Source organism: Apiotrichum porosum (assembly GCF_003942205.1).
Source record: "Apiotrichum porosum strain DSM 27194 chromosome Unknown scaffold_16, whole genome shotgun sequence".
NCBI classification, from domain to species: domain Eukaryota; kingdom Fungi; phylum Basidiomycota; class Tremellomycetes; order Trichosporonales; family Trichosporonaceae; genus Apiotrichum; species Apiotrichum porosum.
This window is the reverse complement of record NW_021167123.1, coordinates 404,688-425,005: the sequence shown is the minus strand read 5'-3', so window position 1 is coordinate 425,005 and position 20,318 is coordinate 404,688. Positions and strand designations below refer to the sequence as shown.

The window sequence follows — 20,318 nt, the reverse complement described above, 5'->3', positions numbered from 1 at the left end:
TTCTGGCTTCTCCTTTTAACAGCTGCTTCCGTATCATGCTCGCTACGGACAACCATATTGGCTATGGCGAAAAGGACCCCATTCGCGGCCAGGACGCGATCAACACCTTTCGCGAGATTCTCGAGCTCGCTCGCGACCATGACGTCGACTTTATCCTTCTTGCTGGCGACCTGTTCCACGAGAACCGCCCCAGTCGCACATGCATGCACCAGACCATTGCCCTTCTCCGCGAGTTTACTCTGGGAGACAAGCCCATCCCGTTCGAGCTCCTCAGCGACCCCATGGACGGTGCCACACCGGGCTATTCGTAGGTACTGTCCGCACAATGGCGAGCTCACCTTTGCAGGTTCCCTGCTGTAAACTACGAGGACCCCAACTTGAACATTGCCATTCCCGTCTTTTCCATCCACGGAAACCACGATGACCCCCAGGGTACAGGTCCGGTACGTCTGGACCCTCTCCGTCTCCAGCTAGCCGCCAACACTGACACCACCTGCAGGAAGGAGCGCTGTGCGCCCTCGACGTGCTTTCCGTCTCTGGCATGCTCAACTACTTTGGCAAGGTGGACCTTTCCTCTGATGAGGCGAACGAGGGAGAAGACGACGGCATCAAGATTCGTCCCATCCTTCTCCGCAAGGGCACGACGCACCTTGCCATGTACGGCGTCGGCAACGTGAGGGACATGCGCATGCACTACGAGCTGCGCTCCAACCGCGTCAAGATGTTCATGCCCGAAGGAGGCGAAGTCGCGGAGAATGACTGGTTCAACATGCTTCTCGTCCACCAGAACCGGTAAGGCTCCCGCCACTTCATCTTGCACATTGAATGCTGACGCCTCCAGCGTCAAGCACGGTCCTCAGCAGTCTGTCCCCGAGGGCATGTTTGACGACTCGATCAAGCTGGTCGTCTGGGGTCACGAGCACGACTGCCGCATCTGGCCCGAGCCGGTCGAGGGCAAGCCCTACTTTATCACACAGCCCGGCAGCTCTGTTGCCACGAGTCTGCACCCCGGCGAGGCGTTGCCAAAGTAGGTGTTATCCGCGGGGTATTGCGCTCACTTCGCAGAAACGTTGGTATCCTCTCGATTCAAGGCGACAAGTTCCAGATTGAAGAAATCCTCCTCAAGACCGTCCGTCCCTTTGAGCTCGACGAGGTTATCCTCGAGGACGAGGCTGCGAACGCCGACAACGACATCGATCTTGAGGACAAGGACACCATCTCGGCGTTCTTGCGCCAAAGGGTAATGGAGACTGATAAAACCCATTGCTGACGCTCCCAGGTCGAGGAGCTCATCGCCACGGCCCAGAACAAGTGGGAGGAGGGCCACGACCCCGAGACGGAGGAGATGATGCTGCCGTTGATTCGTCTCAAGGTGAGTGTGCCCAGCCACACAGCTCAATCGACTGACATGGCCAGGTCGAGACCTCGGCAGCCAAGGAGATGACCAACCCTATTCGATTTGGTCAAGACTTCATAAACCGCGTCGCCAACCACAAGGACATATTGCAGTACTACCGCAAAAAGAAGGGCGTGAGGAGTGCGTAAACCGTGGCAACGTCTTGAGCTGACATGTGCAGAGACCGCCAACCTCCCCGACCAACCCGACTTTGACGATGAGGACGACGAAGGCGGCACGACGCGCGACCGCCAGTCCCAGATCCACATGGGCACTCTTGTCAAGCAGTATCTCCTTGCGCAGAACCTCGAGGTTCTCAAATCGGACGACCTCGAATACGCTGTCATGCGCTTTATCGACAAGGATGACAAGGATGCGATCAAGGAGTAGGTGTTAGCTGGTACGCCTTCCATCCCTGCCGCTAACCGCTCAGCTTTGTCGATGACGCACTCAAGGGGCTTGGGAAGGGCATGAAGAACGTTGAAGGCGAGGTGGACGAGACGAATGTGGACGAGGTTGTGAGTTTCAGCTACGCCCATCCAGCACTTCGAAAGAGTATCGCTGACATCGTAGATCGCGCAAGTCAGAGAAGCGTTCGTGTTTTTTGTCCTTTGCCCCCCGTTATCATGTAGAGAGAGCTGACCTGTTGCTCAGCCAGGTGGAGTCATACGCCTCGCAGGCCGTCACGTCCAAGGTATGTCTCTGCGGTAGGCATTGTGGCGCGCGTTGACATGCTTGCAGTCCACAAAGTCCACAAAGCGTGGCAAGAAGGTCCAGGATTCCGACGACTCGATGGGTACGTACATCGTTGGCGATTTGTGTTGCTTTTTTGGTCTTTTTGTCGCTGACTGCCCCCGCACAGTTGCCGAGGACAGCATGTGTGTATTACATGTCCACTGGGCCCCGAGAATAGGGCGTGACCACATGCTGACATTACGGCAGGATGGAGCAAGACTCTGACGAGCCCGAGCCAGTTCCCGCTCGCCGTGGCAAGGCAGCGGCCACCACCAAGTCGCGTGCTGCTGCCACCACCAAGGGCAAGGGACGCCAACCTCTGGTAGGTTCAAGACAAGACTGCATGTCCCCGGGCCGCGTGTGGCGGGCTGCAGACCTCGTTTTTCTCAATGTGCTAGTTGCCGTGGCTGATGCGGCGCCCCCACCACCATGTTCCAGTTCACGCCGGCCTCTGAGAATGATTCTGACGACTCGGACGTCATGTCCGTCAGCCCACCGCCCAAGTCCAAGGCAAAGGCACCGGCTCGTGGAGCCGCTCCGAAGCGCGGCGCTGCTCGTGGAACTACGATAAAGAAAGCGGCGACCCCACGCACGACCAAAGCCGCGGCCTCGTCGTCGCGCCAAAGCCAGCTCAAGTGAGTACGAGTGTGCCTTCTTGGGAACTGAAGATGGGGCCCTCTGGAGCTTAAATCGTGTCGCGCCATTCCTCCGACTTGGTCCGATTGTTCCCTCCCTCCCACAGGCTTGACAACCGGGATCACGCGTGCTGTTGGCTGACCTATCACAGCTTCTCCAAAGCGCGAGGCTCCAAGCTGGTACGTCTTTGATGATCGGGGTGGCTTTTTTATTTACCATGCTTACGTTGTGCCCCCTAAGGTTGACAGCGACTCGGACTGAAGCAGCATCGAAAATGCACGACAGCCGACAAACGGTGGTGTGTGGTGACGGCGATCCAGGATCGTCGCCGCCCGTCTGCGCATATCACAATCACGCTACAATCAAGCAACCCCAAAACGCGTCTCGCGAGTACCGTCTCGCAAGTACCGTCTCCCGAACCCGACTCCGACACAGTGATGATGATGTGCACCCCTCCCGACGGCTCGTTTTCCTGTGGATTACGTGCGAGCCCTACCACGCCTAAATCTTCACTCCAGCTGTACCATTCTTCTGGCTCTGGCGCCTCCAAAGCGGGGGGACGCCGCCTACGACATGCCCACCACCCCGCACCCACACCCCCACGCCATGGCCCCCGTGCCAGACCATATGTACCATACCTCCAAGCATATGTGCCTGCCTAAAAACGCCAGAGAGTGGCGTTTTTTTTTTCCCATTCTCCCGTCCTGTTACCCGTTTCCCGCGCCATCCGCGCCCATACCATGCATGTGTGCCCCCGACCATTGATCCGTTTGATCAGTGACAAGCGCCGCCGGAGGGCCGCTCTGGAGCCGAGATGCGTTTTGCCCGATCGGTTGTGGTCTCACCTCGGGGGGCTGCGGGTGGGAGAAATGGCCCTCCCACGGCCCGCGGGTCCCAGGTAGGCATACCGGCATCTTACGGATAGGTCCCTGGCGTGTTTTTGTACACAGGGAAAGAATGTTTGTGTTGAAGCCCGGGGTCGATGCAGGACGAGGAAGAGAGGAATGAGGGATGTGTGAGGTGGGGAGGGAAAGACTGTTCCCAGCCCCCGGTGGGCCCTGTTGGTGTTCGTTTCCGGGACTGTACGACGTCCCCTCGCCCTTCATTCCAGCCAACCCTCTCAGAACGCAGAATGTTAGAATGTGCGCCTGTGCGAGGCATGCGAAGGCTTTGGCCGTGAGGGAGCGAGAGAGACGCGCGGGGGGGGGGGGCCGTGTTCTGTCCCTTTTGGCCCGTGACGTTTTTTCTTACACACGTCCTGATCCACTGGTTACGCGCGCCACACCACGCCCACACACAGAGACCGTTCAGTTCCAGTCAACTGGCCGGTCGCCGGTGCCCGCTGGCGGGCCTGGGACGCTGTTCTAGACCGATCCTGCCAAGGTGCGAATCTAGTGACCGGCGTGGTGCATGGTGGGGTGTGGGTGTGCAGCATGCCGTGGTTCTTTCGCGCGCTGCGCGCGGCGTGTGCGCGCGCGCGTCATGGGCCATATGGCGGGGGGACGGACACCGTGCCCGCCTTGCACCAGCGGCCAGCGGGTTCTTGCATGGCGCACAGGTCGTCATCGTGTGTCTTGAGCAGCGGCTTGCACAGGACGCGCGCGCGACAGAGATCCGGAGAGACGAAGAAAGAGAGAGAGAGACATAGCGGGTTCCGGGCTAGTGGACAGGACCTGGGACAGGACAGGGCCGTCCCACCCCCCCATCTTGGCTGCGCCGGCGAGGCGCTTTCATCTACCCAACCCGCGCCCTGGGCCCGCTGGCCGCTGGTCGTCCCGTACAACGGAGCCGACACGGGTCTGAGGATTGTGCGATGCATGCGAGAGAGAGAGGATCGTGAAAGGCTCTCTCGATGGGCATGCTACGGGCCCGTGTTGACTAGGCGATTGTGGGTGTGGGAACACGGCGAAGAACTGGCACAGAGCTGGCACTTGCAACGTACATATTACGGCGCCATCTGGAGGTTATCGACCACCAACCACCAACCCCACCCCCGCCACCAACCCATCTCCCACCACCACCATCCACACCCACCCAGCGCCCCAGCTTGTCTCCAAGCACAGCACACATTCTTTGGCAGGCCCAAAGAAGTCACGCTCGAGGTGCGTCCCTCCGTTCACGCGACGGGTTGAAACGAGATTTGCCCAAAAGGCCTCTGCTCGCTGCCCATCGCTCGCGGAAGCCGCCGCAGGGAACCAAAGGAGGCTAACGCGACAGATCGAGCACGAACGGAAAAGGAGCCACCACACGCACCACAGGCCACATACGCACACCACCACCACCCACACGCGCGTGGCATACTTATTAAAGGGGCGACCGTCCATTCAGTCCCGTCTGGTCGTCTTCTCTGTCCACCCAACACACCCACACACACACCGTCTCCACCACCACCACCACCACCACCACCACCACCAGCGGTACACCCGTCGCCTCGTCGACGCACCGGCTAGGCTGTGCTCCACATACACACGCACGCACACAACACACCCTCTTGTCAACAACACCACCCCATCGGCCTCCACCACCACCACCACCCAGGCCCTGGTCACCACCACCCGCCAACCCCCACCTTCTTCTTCCCTCCTTCCCTCCCACCTTCGTCCACACACACAATGTCCGTCCCCCCGGCCCGCGCCCTCGTCGACCTGCCTCCCTTGCCAGAGGAGGTTCGCAAGTGGCGCATCCTGCTCCTCGTCTCGGCTGTCAACTCGCTCACGCAGCGTGTGGCGACCTACCTGACCGACCTGGGATGTGAGCGTGTCTCCACCGAGCTGGCCATCACCGACGAAGCCATGGTGTCCGCCGTCCTGGCCCATGCCCCGCACGTTGTCCTGTGCCCCTTCCTCACCAAGAAGGTTCCCGATGTCATCTGGAGCAATGTGAGTCACCCATTTCCTCTCGATCCTCGATCTTTTTTTTTCCCTGAATCAGCCGTCTGGCGGCGCACCTGGGTGGGGTGTGCCTGTGGCGTAGTCCCACAAAACCCTCTCTCCCCGGCGTGGCCAGTCAATGTCTATTTGCATATGGCTACTACCGCCGTCGACGAGCACCCACAAAGAGCACCCACCCATACACCCACCCACTACAACAGACAACGGCGGCTAACACCATGCACAGGTCCTCACGCTCATCGTGCACCCGGGCCCTCCCGGTGACGCGGGACCCGCCGCGATCGACTGGGCGATCATGGGTGACCGCGGCTTGGACCCAGACGCCACCTCTGCACTTGCCTCTCTCGTCGCGCCTGTGGATCGCTCAAAACCCATCGCCGAGCGCCAGCGCTCACACTGGGGCATCACCGTCCTCCAGGCCGACCACACCATGGACGGCGGACCCGTGTGGGCCTTTGATCAGTTCCCCCTGCCCGACGTCTCCCGCACCACAAAGTCGACCATCTACCAAGGCCCCGTCGCCGCTGCCACCGTGCGCGCCGTCACGGTCGCCCTCACGCGCATCGCTGGCTCATTCGCCGGCCTCTCGGACCCGAGCCACCGTGCTCAGCGCGTCGCAGTCCCCGTCGACCCCAAGTGGTCGCTCCAGTGCGTCTCGCACGGTGTCCCCTTCCTCGGTGGACGTCTCAACGAGCGCCCGCAGATCAAGCCTGGCCAGCGCCGTCCCGACCTGGCCAAGCACACTGCCGCCGACGTAGCACGCATCATCAACTGCGGCGACTCCCAGCCCGGCGGTACCCTCAAGACTGCCCGGTCATTCATCTTTGCATACGACTGCAAGATCCATCTGCGCGCAAACACCATCCCTCCATCCCTCCTGCCCCAGCCATGGAACCTCATCCCGGCGGGCAAGGCCATTGCAACGCGCGACGGAGCTGTCCTCTTCAAGACGGCAGACTGTGGCCACGGCCACGAGAGCTGCACGTTTGGGTGTGGCGTCGCCGTGTGGTTGACGCACGGCCGCCTGCCCAAGCCGACCACCGCCGCCGCGCTCCAGTCCAAGGTCCCCATGGCCGAGGCTCTCCGCAAGGCCGGCGAAGCGTCGCGTCTCGAGGGCGTGCGCGAGTGGACGGAAACGGGCTTTGCAGAGGCCCCCGGCACCTACCAGCAGGTGTTTGTCCGCAGTATCGAAGAGGGTGACGCAGTGCTCCAACTCGTGTACTGGGACTTCTAGTGAGTTGTGCTTGTGTCTTCTTTTCCTTCCCGCGTGTCCCAATCTCTCCACAAAAGTAAAGTCGATCGCGCGCGGAGAGCGCGTGTGCATGCCTTGTCTGTGTCGTAAGACGCGCTCCAGTGATCTGAGCCAGTGGTCGCGCGCCGCGCGATCGCAGCCATTGGGCTTCGCGGGACAGCCGCCGTGCATTTGTTACGGCATCTAGTGTTCCCGACATGGCTGACATCATCCCCCAGTAACGGAGCCTTTTCGACTACCGGATGTGAACACCTCGTTCGAGCCTTGCAGTGGGCCTCTGACCCGGCCCGTGGCAACGTAAAGGTCCTCGCTCTGATGGGTGGCGGATACTTTTCGAACGGTGTCGCCCTGAACGTTATCGAGGCTGCCGAGCACCCGGGTCGTGAGACTTGGGCAAACATCAACGCCATTGACGATGTCGTCGAGGTCCTCGCTGGCGACGTCTCCAGTGTCCCCCGTTCAGACTTCCTCGCTGGTATTGCGTCCCTGACGGAACGGGGTATCACAACTGTTGCGTGTGTCCGTGGTAACGCGGCCGCAGGAGGTGTCGCCCTTGCCGCGGCATGCGACGTGGTCGTGGCTGCTGGAACAGCAGTCTTCAACCCGGCGTACCGTGCCATGGGTCTCCACGGCTCAGAGTTCCACCTCTACTCGTATGTCGAGCGTTGTGGCCGTTCCATCGCCACCCACCTCGTCAAGGACATGCTTCCGCTTTCGGCTACCCGCTCGCGTGAGCTCGGTCTCGTCGACGTCGTCCTGGGTGGGCGTGACACCTCTGCCGCCACAACCCAGGCGCTCATGACCGAGTACATCCGCACCCTCGCCAGCGCGCCCTCGGCCGCTTTGGGATCAGAGCACTTCCCCTCGGCGCCCTGGACCAAGACCGTCGCCGGCGCTCCCATCTCGTCGACCCGCACCCTCGTCGACCGCATGTGCGAGAACAAGCGTCTCCGTTACGAGTCGGCAAACCACATCCCGCTCGTCAACTACCGCCACGAAGAGCTGTCTCAGATGCTCCTCGACTCGTTCCACCCTACGCGCTCGGCGCGCTACCACACGCGCCGCATCAAGTTTGTGCGCAAGGTCAAGGCAGAGGGCACCCCTACACGCTTTGTCACCCACCGCGTCCACGCCAAGCTGGACGCCGAGGAGACTGCCGAGTTTGACAGTGCCAACGGATGGGTCCGTGGCGAGGAATGGTCGTGGGTCGGTCTCCAGACCCCTTCGTCCATGGCCACCTCGGCCAACCTCCTGATTGACTTTGCCGCCCCTGTCCCCCCACTCACGACCCGCTGCGCTAGCTGCTCGACTGAGTCCGAGCGCTCTCATGACATTGTCACCGACCCTGGAGAGCCGGCGCCTCCGTCTCCCGCAATCCGCCACTTCACCGAGTCACCCTCCACTGGTTCACCGATCGGTCTGCCCAAGCAGCTGCCTTCCATCGTGGGCACCGCCGCACCTGCCTCTCTCCTGTCGCCCGACTACGTCAAGGACCGCAGCTCCAGCAAGCAGCGTCGTGCGTCCACGGTCGGTCGCACGCCGCCCCGTGCGTACCGTGAGCTGAGCGAGACCTCAACCTCGCTCTCGCCTTCGCCCCCGGACCGCTCGACCAAGAAGCGCGGCTCGTCCTTCCTCGGCAAGCTGTCCAGCGCGTTCCGCTCGCGCACCGACCTCAAGTCGTCGCTGCACACCCCGCCCGTCCCCATCGGTAAAGACTCTCCCATCTCCGTCGCTGCGGGCACCGTCGTGTCGGACGGCATCGCTCGCTCGGCCCCCACCACGCGTGTCGGCACCGTGTCCAGCACCCCATCCTACAGGCGTCCCACAATCGCCAACGAGGGCAACACCGAGAGCCCCTGCCTCTTCAACGTGACTGGCGACTTTGCCGAGCCACGCCACCAACGCGACACCACCGCCCGCCCCGTCGTCGTTAGCGTCAACTAGCACCAGGGTTGTGGTTTTCCATTCCCAGTGGCCCCCCTCTCTCTCCCTACCTTCTTTGGGTCCCAATCTCGCACGCGTCTTTTACCTTTGTACATACTACTCTCTCGGAAAAACAAAACCGTCCCCGCCTGGAAGGGGGCCTCCCTTTTTTCTTTACTCCTGTCACAAATACCAACGTCTGGGTCCTAATTTCCCGTTTCTCCATGTACTACAGTAGTTTCCTATTTTTGTTGCCGATGGAAGTATGTGAGAAGTTTTCTCCTTTTTCGGTCCGAAACAGATTACTGCGTTCGTTTGGACGCGTGTCCCACTCAGCGTTTGTCACCCGATACAGCTAGAGCTAGCTCCAGGACTCTGAGAAATGGGACGTTTTGTCCTTCGGATGCGAGCAGCGGCGCGCAGCATGCCAGAGCACAGGCGCACAGGGTCAGAAATCCCACAGATCCGAGTTTTGTTGTGGAATGGTGTGTGAGAGGATACATTCTCCATACTCTGTGGCAACCGTGCGGCAATTCAAGGGGCCTTGGGTGGGGGTCCTGAGCGTGAACCACCATATGAGACACTCTAGCACCTCGTTTTGAAATGGATATTGGACAGCGTGGACAGTAGTGGCAGTAGCGTGCAGCACCGACTCGGTTGTGTTCGGCTTCTGCTTCTGCGCAAAGCAGGAACTCGACGTTGCCCCCCGTCCGCCACGACGGCTGGATCTTTCAACAGCGTCCAACGGCATGCACGCCATGCACGCCACCCCCACACTCGTCCCTTGCAGGCGCCTCAGGCCCCCCCATCACGCCTCCTGATGGGGCCTGTGAGGGCCGGCAGGTGATGCAGGTGACCAGGTGGGCGCGCGGGATAATGGACGCTTCTGGCGATCACACACCTGGCCAGAAGGGCAAGAGACGACACACGAGATCGAGCACGCACCGCACAGGACACAGCCATGAGTCAGGCGCCCAAGTACAGGAATGTACGTACAGCACGAGCCGACCCCACCCCCAAGCCGTCAAGGTTTGGCTGAACGCTCCTGGGCACGCCACATGAACGTGGCTGAAAGCTGAAATGCATCCCATCGTCACTAGAACTTTATAGGGACACGCAAAAAGCAGGTCGGCTCCAAAGGGACGTGTGTTGCTGAATGGAGTGGAGTGAATACCAAGACGAAACAGGCCCTTTGCTCCACGCACGAAACGCTTAGTGTTGCTGCTGCCTTGCATATCGAGCCTCGAGCTGCGCCGGCCCGCATGCTGTTAGCTGTGTGAAGACCGCTTGGTTTCCGACGGAGACATTACGAGGTTGCTGACCTGTTATCTTTCCGTCGGGGCACAGGCCTAATAGTTTTCCCGTCCTACCTGCCCTTTCCAAACCCAGCGTACCAGCGCCTGACCCAGAGAACGGAACCTCGAAACGTTCCACGGGAAGCCGCGTGGTCCCGAGATAGAACAACCTTGAACACGCCGCGACAGTGAGGCCACGGCCATGGCCATGGGCGGCGGGGCCTCGCGCACCATGTCTCTCAGATGCAAGCTTCTGGCCAGATCGAATCTGTCAGAAGCACAGAAGCAATGCCATCAGCCCATGCGTGACTCACTCGCCGCGATGACAAAACACAAGACACTGAAATGTTTGCGGTGGTGCAGGCTCAGGAACACTTCATCCAAAAGTGCGTTCACATCGTCTTGCTGCTTGTCTGATGCTGTGCCGTGCTGGTACATCTGCCATTTGCCCACCATAACGGCTATGCACTACCACTACCGCCATGCAGCCACTTGCTCATGTTGGGCCTTTGGCCTTTGGCCTTGGGACCGTTTCAGACGCGCCCCGCTGGACCTTGGAGCGTTTCCTGTGCCACCCGTGTCTCCGGTCTGCCTCCAATTCACCCACCACGCCGCCACGACACGGTATTGAGGGACAGTCACCACGGCCATCACACGCCGTCACACCGTGCCGTCTCTCAGGCCCAGCTAGCCGGGGCGAGGATCGGTCGTGTGCGAGCTGAAACTGTGCACAAGGGCCGCAAGTGTGTGCACGGCATGGAGACGGCGAGCTGCAGCTGCGGCCGGCGTGGGAGGGGGAAGCAGGTTGCCCACCGACATGAACATTGCCACATTGCCCATCACACATAGACAGGGACTGGTCAGCGATCAGTAGATCCAAGTCGCTGTATGTGGCGACTGACGTCACAGCTCCTCGTCGTCCTGCTCCTCGTCGATGCTGTCACGTCCATTCACCCCCTCATTGCACACCTAGTTACTGCGCAGCCTTGTGAGAAGAGCAAGGCTCGGAGACCATGAACGACGGGATATGCGAAACCGACAAGCTCTCGCAGGCCATGCCGGCACACGGGTGCCTCATGCCTGGAAACCCATCCCCAACCTTCAACAGGGATCCGACTCCCACATTACGGCCATGCTTGTTTTTACCATTGTTTCCGGTGTCCAGGCCCCGTCCCTCGAGGACGTAAACATGCACTACGCGTACCAGTGAACAGCGACGAGCCCGATGGAGCACGACCAAGAGCAAGCACGACGTAAAAAAAACCTAAACCTAAATGACAAGTTGGAAACGGCAAGGATGTGGTTTGGGAGAGTGAGGGACGCATGTCCAAAGAGGCGTGCTTTGCGGCCTGAGAGCATCTCCAGATCTCCATGAATCACACCGAGTCCGAGGCATCCATGGCCCACAACGCAACAACACGACCCCCAGTATTGGAACTGCCGTTGTTACCAAACACCCTCCTTGCCCCTTCCAAGGCGGTCTCGAGGTTCGTAGATGTCCCCACCTCGACAGTCGGAGGCACAAATGTGACTGTGGCAGAGCGAACCGTCGTCCCATACTCTCCACATAGGTCCTCTTCGGCTCTGGCTCATCAGCTGTAGGCTGTGTGGCACATGTGCAATCCTGCTAAATGGAGCTCGAAAGGGTTCTCTGCCGGGGTATGCTCAGAATATCTTTCCCTTGTTGACAAGTAGTACACATACATGCCCCAGTTCTGGTGGAGTACAACCTACAACTTTCGGCGGAACGTGGAGCAGAACAGAGGAACACTCACGTAGGCTCTCTCTGCGCTAGGCCGACGAGGTGACGTTAGGGCCCCCGCGCATGTGTCCAAGAGCAGACGACGTTACTAGCTGACAACGATGTCCCCTGCTCGACTACATGGCTCTGCCGAGGCTCTCTACTTCATTTGTCTGTCCTCCAAGGCAAAAGGAGACAGCAGAAGCCAAAAGATAAGCCTAGTATGGGGCTCGAACCCATGACATTTTGATGTCTTAAAGAAGTAAGAGTCAAACTATCTACCGACTGATATAACCAGGCTCGATGAAAATTGAGAAGCTGGCAGGAAGAGAAGGGTAGGAACGGGTTACGTAATCCGATTGTGGCACTCTTCCACCTGTCGATGCTCAGTCTCCACTCTCCCCTTGCTATCTCTGTTCTCGACTTGTCTTTGTCGTCCTGTAACATATTGATAGATCCTCGTCACATGCCAAGCGCCAGCAGCAACGGTGACCTCGGAACGCATCACGGGCCTTCACCGGCACACTTGGTTCAGTTGTGGCTGCTACACGGCTGCTACACTTCCGCGCACTGGAATCACATTCTGGGGTGTGTGCCAACGAGAAGCATGCAAAACTCCCGGACAGCAACCGTTTCAGGGACTCGTCAGAAGCTCGCGGTCTGCGGTAGGGTGGCCGAGTAACCAACCAACGGCACAATTCATTTTCTGCAGTTTCTTGCCGCCCACGACAATCATTGGTAGCCGTTATCCCTCCTGTAGCCCTGCAAGTCCAATGTACGCGAGTACGAGGTCTATCAACTATCTCCCAGCACCCCATATGCATGGACCATATCTGACCTGGACACGTTTTTGGGTCAGGCAACAGGGTACCATGCCGCAACATACCGTCGGGAGCGGGAACGATTAGCTGCGGGACTAGCAGTTGTCCGTCAATACCAACGTGAACCGTCCACAGCCCGCTGGGGTGTTGCTGGTTCCCTGATCCATCGGTCGCCCAAAGTACTTGCTGTTGGAGGAACACTGACGACAAAGTAATGAAGTGGCCGTTCCGGTCTCTCGGCAGTGGCGCTTTTTCATTGTCGTGCGTGGATGACGGAAGTGACAACGAGGGGGACTGGCGTCCGTTTGTCTGGGAGCAATGAACGGCGACGCGTCGTGTGTGAGTCGGCGACGAATCCATCTCGAATGGGAGTGCTACAAGTCGTGCAGCTAGCATGATTCTGCCTTCACATTCACATTCTAGAGATTGACACGGCCGAAAAAGGCGGGTGTGTGGCGGAGTTGAAGACGAACATTCCAGACAATGGGTGAGCTGCTCCGATGTCCACACCAGTTTTGCCACACCAACCACCACCCAAACGAGGCCCCTCAATCGCAATCACCCCAATTGTTTGCCATAACCCCATACTCTGTACATCTGTGCCAGTCTACCTCGATCTAGTCCGTGGCCTGGGCGCATGGCTTGCCTCCACCTCATGACCTAGGCCCCACACACGCCAGCAGCCGCCTCATTCCTTCCTCCTCACATACCGCCGCCGTCGCGTCGCCACTCAGGCCCCCGCCGCCGGCTTGTGGTTTGGGACGGCCCTGCCAGGCTTAAGACTTTTTGAGTTTAACGCGCCGCCCGGAGGCATGGCCTGTCCCGTGCGGTATGGGTAGAGTGTGTGTGATTTCTTGGGTGGAACAGAAACGTGTTGGCTAGCACTCTTTGTCGGTGTCTGAAGGAGTTGCGTTTCCGCCCGCCTCGTTCCTGTTCCCATGTTCCCGGATAGATATCGGACGCATGTCGCGTGTACCTTCGAGGTCTATCCCGAACATGCACATGCGGAATGAGTTCAGCCAGACTCCGTTCCGGGGACTCACAAAATCAAATCGTGCACACAGACTAGCTTCCCATGAGACAAAGCAGGACCTGGGTTCCTCGTCGACAAGACGAAACGAACGTCAATGTCGACGTTTGTTCCTCTTACAGCATGGCTCCCCACTCCGGCCATCAAGAGCGGTCGTTATGCGACGGTCCATAAGACGCGGTTCCGGTCCTCTTTATGGCAATCAGAATGGTAGGCAAAGCTCGCCACGAGAGTTGTGCAGCCCCGCCTGTCTGTGGCACATGGCACGCAGGCCACCCGAATTGCATATCGCTGCCGCAGTCACATTGTGCGATTCCCACCATTGAGCCAAATAGGTCGCGGGTATGCTTTTGCCATGTTGGACCAGGTCCACGGAGCAATGGACCCAGGACCGGCAACAGGTGGTGTCATTGCCACTTCTATGTGGACATATAACTGGCATATAGCTGTTGAAGTACACATATAACATAAATAACCTGCTTTATAATGAACGTATACGGTGGTTGCGAGGTATGACCAGAGCGGCTGGCCCCATGACTGTGGTTGTTTGACTGTTCTTGCCACGTCCTTGTGCAATGTCGTCGCTGATGCAAACGGATGGGATCAGACTTGATACCACGCGTCCGTCTATCAGTAGCTTTCAGTCTATTACAACTGAAAACGTTGAACATAGTCCAGATGGAGAAAGGGAATGTAAATGCCGGAAGCTGCAGCGCTTTGCTTTGTCTCGCCGCGAACAGTTTAACATAAAAAACTCTGATTTAATCCCCATTTTACACCCCGCTTTCCCACCTCCAACCAGGCCCGCCTACCGGCACATCAATTCTTGACAGCGGACCTGGCCAAACCTTGCCGGTTGTCCCTTCACCCCGGGGACAACTTACATGGACATGTCACAAAGCGGGCACTCGCCACGACAGGCGTCACGCTCACCCCAGAGGGCGACGGGGATGGCGCAGCCATACTGCGCGTAGCGGCAGGACGGGTCGCGGTGGAACACACCGCCGACAAGGACACCCGACCTGGGGCCGGAGCAGAAGCCGGGGCGAGGCATGAACCCGCACATGGGCGAGGCCGAGGCGGGGACGGGGACGGTGTAGCTGGAACGGACGTTGAGGGTGCCGACGCTGTGTGGTTAGGTCGTGACACGGGGAGATGTTGAGAGGGAGGTGGGGACGTACTAGCCGGGGCAGGGGGAGCCAGAGCGGAACATGTTGAATGGGTTGGGGTGGACCTTTGGTAAAGCGTGTGTTTGATATTGGGAGCTGAAAGGGGGAGATGCGCGGATGGGAGAGAGAGAGAGAGACGAAGCGACGATGGGTACGGTAGATATACCCCAGCTGGTCGCCCACCGCCGCAGGGACAGGCATGGACAAACGGACACACGCGACGATAAGAAAGCCCAAAAACCAGCTTGACCGTGGGCGTGAGGACTTGGGGGCTGACAGGTAGTGTGCCACATTTGTCTGTGTGGATGCGTGGCTGATAAGCCCCCCATACTTCCCGTAAGCCCGGCACTCACAAACCCATAGGACACAAACCCATAGGAGGTTATGCTGTATTTTCTGAACGAGCGTCTTACAAGATTCCATCATGGTTCCAGGTGATGATGGGGAGCTGTCAGCGGCAGGTGATGGCGTGCGATGCCTCTGACAATCGCAGAGGGGCAGTAGTGAGAATTCCAGTGCACTGGAGGTTGCCGAGTTGGGAGTCTTGGGGATGGGGCCATCTTACATCGGTAGTGACGCGCCCGGGCCAGCCATTGACGTGTGCTCTGTGAACCAACCTGTCAAAGCCTGGCGTCTCCTCCAGACAGACAGAGCCAGTGTACGTTTCTCACCGAGCAGCGAGTGTGATGAGGCGTCCCAAGAATGACTTACGACGTTGACCTATCGGCAAGAACGTTAGGTGCGAGACCACCAAGATCCGACCGCTTTTTCCGACCCCCTGCCCCACGTCCTGGCCCGATTGTGGGGTGCGGACTGTCGCAGCAGCGGCAGCAGCGAACTTCCTTGCTCCAAGTTCCTTGTGCTGCACAAACGCCAGCATGGCGACGACGTAGCTTGTCACCCGTGCAGTCGGCCATCCAACGGCAAGTACGATACGCCGAGATCCTGTAAACCCTCGCCACGTCCAACGCTCGCCATGGTCGCCAAGCCCCGGGTGCAGTCGCCATGTCAGAACGCGTCAGAGAATAAAGAAAAAGCACAAATCCCACGGGCTCGGACGGACTCGCGAGGGTTAGTAACCTGCAATTGGGCTGTCATCTCACGCTCTGCTGTCTGTCTAGTGTATACAATAAGCTCTCCTATTCCTCCCTGCCTTTCTCTAGCCCGCGTGTCAGCGGCGGGCCGCAGCTGGGTGGCGTCCACATGACGACGGTTCCGTGGAATCCGTGGTCGACGATCATGGGGTGTGTGGTCCAATGTACCCAGCCAATGTGTCTTGGGTACTGCTCTCGTTTGCTCGCTTGCGCTTGCTCGGTCCACCTCTGTGACTACGCGGTCTGGGCAATGGGGCCATCGGCCTCTTCCAAGCGTTTGCGGAAGGCCTCAAGCTCGGACTCAAACTTGGCCTCGAGCTCGGCGTTGCTGGATTCCAAGGCAAGCTGCGGTGGTCAGCTCAAGTCGGCGGCTACATCTCCGTCGGCTCCAGCCGCATGGCCAACTCACAACCTTGGCCTCGAGGGTCTCTCCGTTCAGTCCCAGACCCTCCCACGCGTCGGTGGCGCCGGGGATGTCCTCTGTGAATGCCGTCAGTAAAAGTCTACAGATGTGATCGGCCACGCTTTTCTCAGGGGTGTAGCTCCTTGTCGCACGCGGACTGGGAAAGCATACCCGATACGCGCGTTCCCAAGGCCAGATGAATATCACAGCGCAACAGCGGCGCTACCAGACGAGCAAGTGTACCCCCACGCGTGACCGGCCGCAGAACACCCTCCTGTACTCACGAACACGCTCTGGGCCAAACACCTCGGCCATAATCTCGTGGCGGGCGCGGAAGCGGCCCATAGCCAGCTCACGCGGGTCGAGCTCGTCGAGGGCGTCGGCCCATGGCTCCATTTGCTCCATCGGCATACCGGGTGCGCCGACCTGGCCGGGCGGAGCCATCGCGTTCTTGATGTAGTGCTCCTGGCCGTGGGGAGGTGCGAGGGCGGACATGTGTCGGGGAAGCATTTGAGCCTGAGGAGTCGCGCGCGCCTGTGGATGTCAGAGGGTCGTAGACGACGCGTCCATCAGTGCTACAATGTCGACTCACGCTGTGCTTTTTCTTCTTTGACGCGTGTTGCATCGTGCCCGAGGGGCTGCCGCGCATCAAAAGCTGCTGGTGGCTGAGGGCCGAAAGCTGCTGCTGCTGTTGCTGGGCAAGGAAGCTCTGTTGCTGTTGCTGCATCATGGCGAGGTGCTGAGGATCGGCCATCATGGGAAGACCGGGCGCGCCCATCTGCTGCTGCATCCCTGGTGGCATGGGACCTCCTGGGAGGCCTGGCACGCCTGGCACACCTGGCATGCCTGGGACACCGACTCCGGGGGGGAAGCCTGCCATGTGTGGGGGACCGGAGAACTGGGGGATGGCGTTGGCGGGGAACGTGTTCATGGTTTGCACTCTGCCAAAAGAGCGTCACGCGCGTGTGTGTTGTTGTGTGTTGTGGTCTATGGCCCCGGGGGTTGGCGGAGTGGACCGATGCTTGCCGAAGGGGGCTGGAGGGGGAAGGGTTGTGCGCGTGGTTTCCAGGGTCCCGAAGACACTGGGTTGGATGGATGTGGGATGGGAATGGGGGTGGATGATGGCGGAAGAGGTGACTGCCGGCGACAGAGAAACAAAGACAAAGAGGTCGACGAGAACAGGATCTTACCCTCCGGTTGCATTAGGAAACGCGATTACACCCGAATGTTCCGTCCTTATTACAAAAGTCCTAATCCACCGACCAGCCGTCTCTCCTCCCCCCCTCATTTTGCTTCCGCTCACCGACATTCAGTCCACCGGCCACACCCCGTCCATGTTGCGTCCCTCCCAACACCACACTTCTCGTCCACTCCCTCTCTTTCTCTGGCTACAACACAGCAGTACCAACAACACCGCCGTCACACAATCCATCGGATCCTCACATGAACCTCTTCTAGCCTACCCATCCGAACTCCCGTCGCGCCTACCACGACCAAGAGCCATGGCAGAGCGTACACCGCCCATAAGGGCTTCCAATCAATCTCGCCGAAAGGTAAGTGTCTGAGGTGTTAGATCTGGGACCACGTCGACAACTGTGTATCTAACGCATCTGCTTTATAAGGTGTCCGGCAGCTTTTCAGAACGCCTCCCATCTCAATCACCGTCCATGTCGACTGCATCGGCTATTGCAGCGTCCTCTGGCCCACGTTTGAAAGCGCGTGTAAACCCGGCAGAGATTGTAAACGTCTCGGCCACCTCGTCTTCTGAAGCGCCCACTCCACGGCTCCGCAAGGTTCCTTCGTACGGCGCAATGTCCGACTCGGGAGGCGGTGGTACCCGTTCCCGTTCCCCGCTACCCAGCAGCAGCCGTAGCGTGATGGGTTTCCCATCGTCGGCACCGGCCTTGAAGCCACGGCCACCGGTGGCAAAGGCACCGTCAACACGCACCGCAGGCACCTCCACCATCGGAGTCGAACGGGTCACCAGGGTCCGCTCGCCGAACAGTGTCCTCGGCGTCGGCTCGTCGTCGGTTTCCACTCCCAACCGGTCACCTCCAAATCGTTCACCGAGGCCCCGGTCCCCCTCCGGCAGCACCGTTGGCGGCAGCGGCAGCGGCCTGAGAGGCTCGCGCACACCTGGTGGTAGCTCAAACAGCAGTATGGGTTCCAGGTTCAAAGCGGCCCTGATTGCGCACGAGGAGTCCCCGGCCCCTGCTCCACGAGTGCATGTCCGAGCAGCGTCGATTGCAACTGGTGGCCCACGATCAACATCGGGCATTGACCATAGCGACAACAACAACAACAACAGCAACAACAACAACAACAGCGGCAGCAGCACCCCTCATACACCTGCACCTCGGGCCATCCCCGCCAGCAGCGGCTCGCGGATAGGAGTAAACACCACAAACCTTGCACCTAAATCAGCTCTTCCCCAGTTTGCATCATCTTCCCTGCTATCACCCTCCACCCTCGTCCCATCGGTTCGACCACCCACCCCACCGCAACTTGGACTGGACTCTGCCACGCCTCCTCAACCTGTCCACATGCCATTCGGTTCAGCGGCACTCATTGAAGCAGAGCCCGAGCCATCCTCCAACCATTCGTCACCCGTGCGTCCAAGCAGAGCCCTGCCCTCCGGGTCACCCGTTCTACCGCTCCACCTGTTCCAACAACACCCTGCCGCGTCATGCCCTACCTCACCTGTGCCGTCACATTCGGCCCAGATGCCGCTGGGATCGCCACCGCGGCGCATGTCACGGCCCGGCTTGCCTTGGAACCCACACTCAAACCCTCCCCCTCAGTTCCCCCTGGCTCCGGGGTCTCCCGAGCTGCGCACCGTCGCGCTGCCGACCATGACACCCACACGCAGCCGCGATTCGGGAGACGACGACGGACCATTCCCACCTAGCCCATTCCCACCCCACTTTTTCGCAGGGCCCAACGGCAACGGTTACGCGTCGGGTTTCTCTGGTTTCTCCGGGTACGCCTCCGGCCGTCTCTCTAGCGACTCGCAGGACCGCTCCGACTCGCACGAGAGTGGCGGTGGTCTCAGCTTTGACAGTGGCGATGAACATCAGAGCGATGGCAGGCGGATCAGTGTGTCGCCGCCCAAATCACCTCCAAAGGTCCCGAGGGCCGAGCGCGACCGACTCAGCGGGAGCACTCTTGCCGTTGGGCCGGACGAGATGCCCAAGGATGAAGTAGTCGACGACGTGGACCTGTTCTCTGACGAGGAAAAGGCCAAGGTCGACCGCAAGATTGCCGACTTGGAAATCTCCAATGCCTCGCTGCTCGCCATCAACCGCACGCTCGAGGCGACAAAGGCCAAACAGCGCTCCGAAATCGTAAAGCTCCGCCGCATGTTGCGTGAAACCAACACACTGGGCCCTACCACCTCTCTCGTCCGTGCATCCGCCTCTGCTGCTGCCAGTAGCCACCATACGCGTGCGGCGACTATCCCGCAGTCTCCCCTGGCCCGCGTCACGAGCGACGATGACGCTGGCGCAGACGACGGGCCCTCGGGGGTTTGGGGCGATGACGAGATGGACGACCCGGAGCTCGAGGCGCGCTGGGAGCGCCTGACCGACCTCGTGGGTGCGATGCGCCGCCAGGGCGAGCGCGCGGTTGAGCGTACGAAAGAGGACGCAAAGCCGGGCGTGCAGCGCGTCCTGGGCTGGCTCGAGGTGGAGGCGCTGGGTGGCGAGGCCGGCAGCAGCGTCACTGGCTCGCAGAGCAACTTGAACCTCGTGTCTGCGGCCGGCAGCGAGATGGGCGATACACCCGGGGAGAGCGTTGTGGCTGAGCAGCCGAGCAGCCAGTAGATGCAGTATAACTGTTGAGGCCCAGGTGTTGGGACCATGCACTCTCGGTCCTGGGGTCCTGGATCTGGGAGTCGAACCCAGGAATCAAGGGATCTGGAGGCTCGGAGCCCG

General features: G+C 59.8%; 5 protein-coding genes and 1 non-coding gene across 6 annotated transcripts; 3 read left to right on the top strand and 3 right to left on the bottom strand.

The window, feature by feature from the left end:
* Positions 1-35: 35 nt before the first annotated feature.
* On the top strand, positions 36-3,028 carry MRE11 (meiotic recombination; the record flags this gene model as incomplete). The annotated part of the gene is made up of 17 exons (XM_028619150.1): positions 36-307; positions 347-443; positions 500-792; positions 842-1,027; positions 1,066-1,240; positions 1,280-1,372; positions 1,417-1,537; positions 1,578-1,782; positions 1,830-1,914; positions 1,970-1,989; positions 2,051-2,090; positions 2,138-2,192; positions 2,259-2,274; positions 2,339-2,453; positions 2,570-2,766; positions 2,919-2,946; positions 3,008-3,028. The coding sequence occupies 17 exons, from the start codon at positions 36-38 to the stop codon at positions 3,026-3,028; spliced, it is 2,019 nt and encodes a 672-aa protein (XP_028472646.1).
* Positions 3,029-5,379: 2,351 nt separating this feature from the next.
* EHS24_003476 (uncharacterized protein) lies at positions 5,380-8,854 on the top strand (the record flags this gene model as incomplete). Its single annotated transcript, XM_028619149.1, has 3 exons — positions 5,380-5,646; positions 5,885-6,891; positions 7,129-8,854. The coding sequence occupies 3 exons, from the start codon at positions 5,380-5,382 to the stop codon at positions 8,852-8,854; spliced, it is 3,000 nt and encodes a 999-aa protein (XP_028472645.1).
* Positions 8,855-12,084: 3,230 nt separating this feature from the next.
* Positions 12,085-12,169, bottom strand: EHS24_003475. The gene has a single exon. It is a non-coding gene; the product is annotated as a tRNA-Lys (tRNA).
* Positions 12,170-14,600: 2,431 nt separating this feature from the next.
* On the bottom strand, positions 14,601-14,933 carry EHS24_003474 (uncharacterized protein; the record flags this gene model as incomplete). The annotated part of the gene is made up of 2 exons (XM_028619148.1): positions 14,601-14,847; positions 14,902-14,933. 2 exons carry the CDS (start codon positions 14,931-14,933, stop codon positions 14,601-14,603), a joined length of 279 nt encoding a protein of 92 aa, XP_028472644.1.
* A 1,284-nt stretch (positions 14,934-16,217) lies between these two features.
* On the bottom strand, positions 16,218-17,317 carry EHS24_003473 (uncharacterized protein; the record flags this gene model as incomplete). Its single annotated transcript, XM_028619147.1, has 4 exons — positions 16,218-16,328; positions 16,393-16,463; positions 16,671-16,920; positions 16,979-17,317. 4 exons carry the CDS (start codon positions 17,315-17,317, stop codon positions 16,218-16,220), a joined length of 771 nt encoding a protein of 256 aa, XP_028472643.1.
* Positions 17,318-18,053: 736 nt separating this feature from the next.
* Positions 18,054-20,207, top strand: EHS24_003472 (uncharacterized protein; the record flags this gene model as incomplete). Its single annotated transcript, XM_028619146.1, has 1 exon — positions 18,054-20,207. The coding sequence occupies one exon, from the start codon at positions 18,054-18,056 to the stop codon at positions 20,205-20,207; it is 2,154 nt and encodes a 717-aa protein (XP_028472642.1).
* Positions 20,208-20,318: the final 111 nt, after the last annotated feature.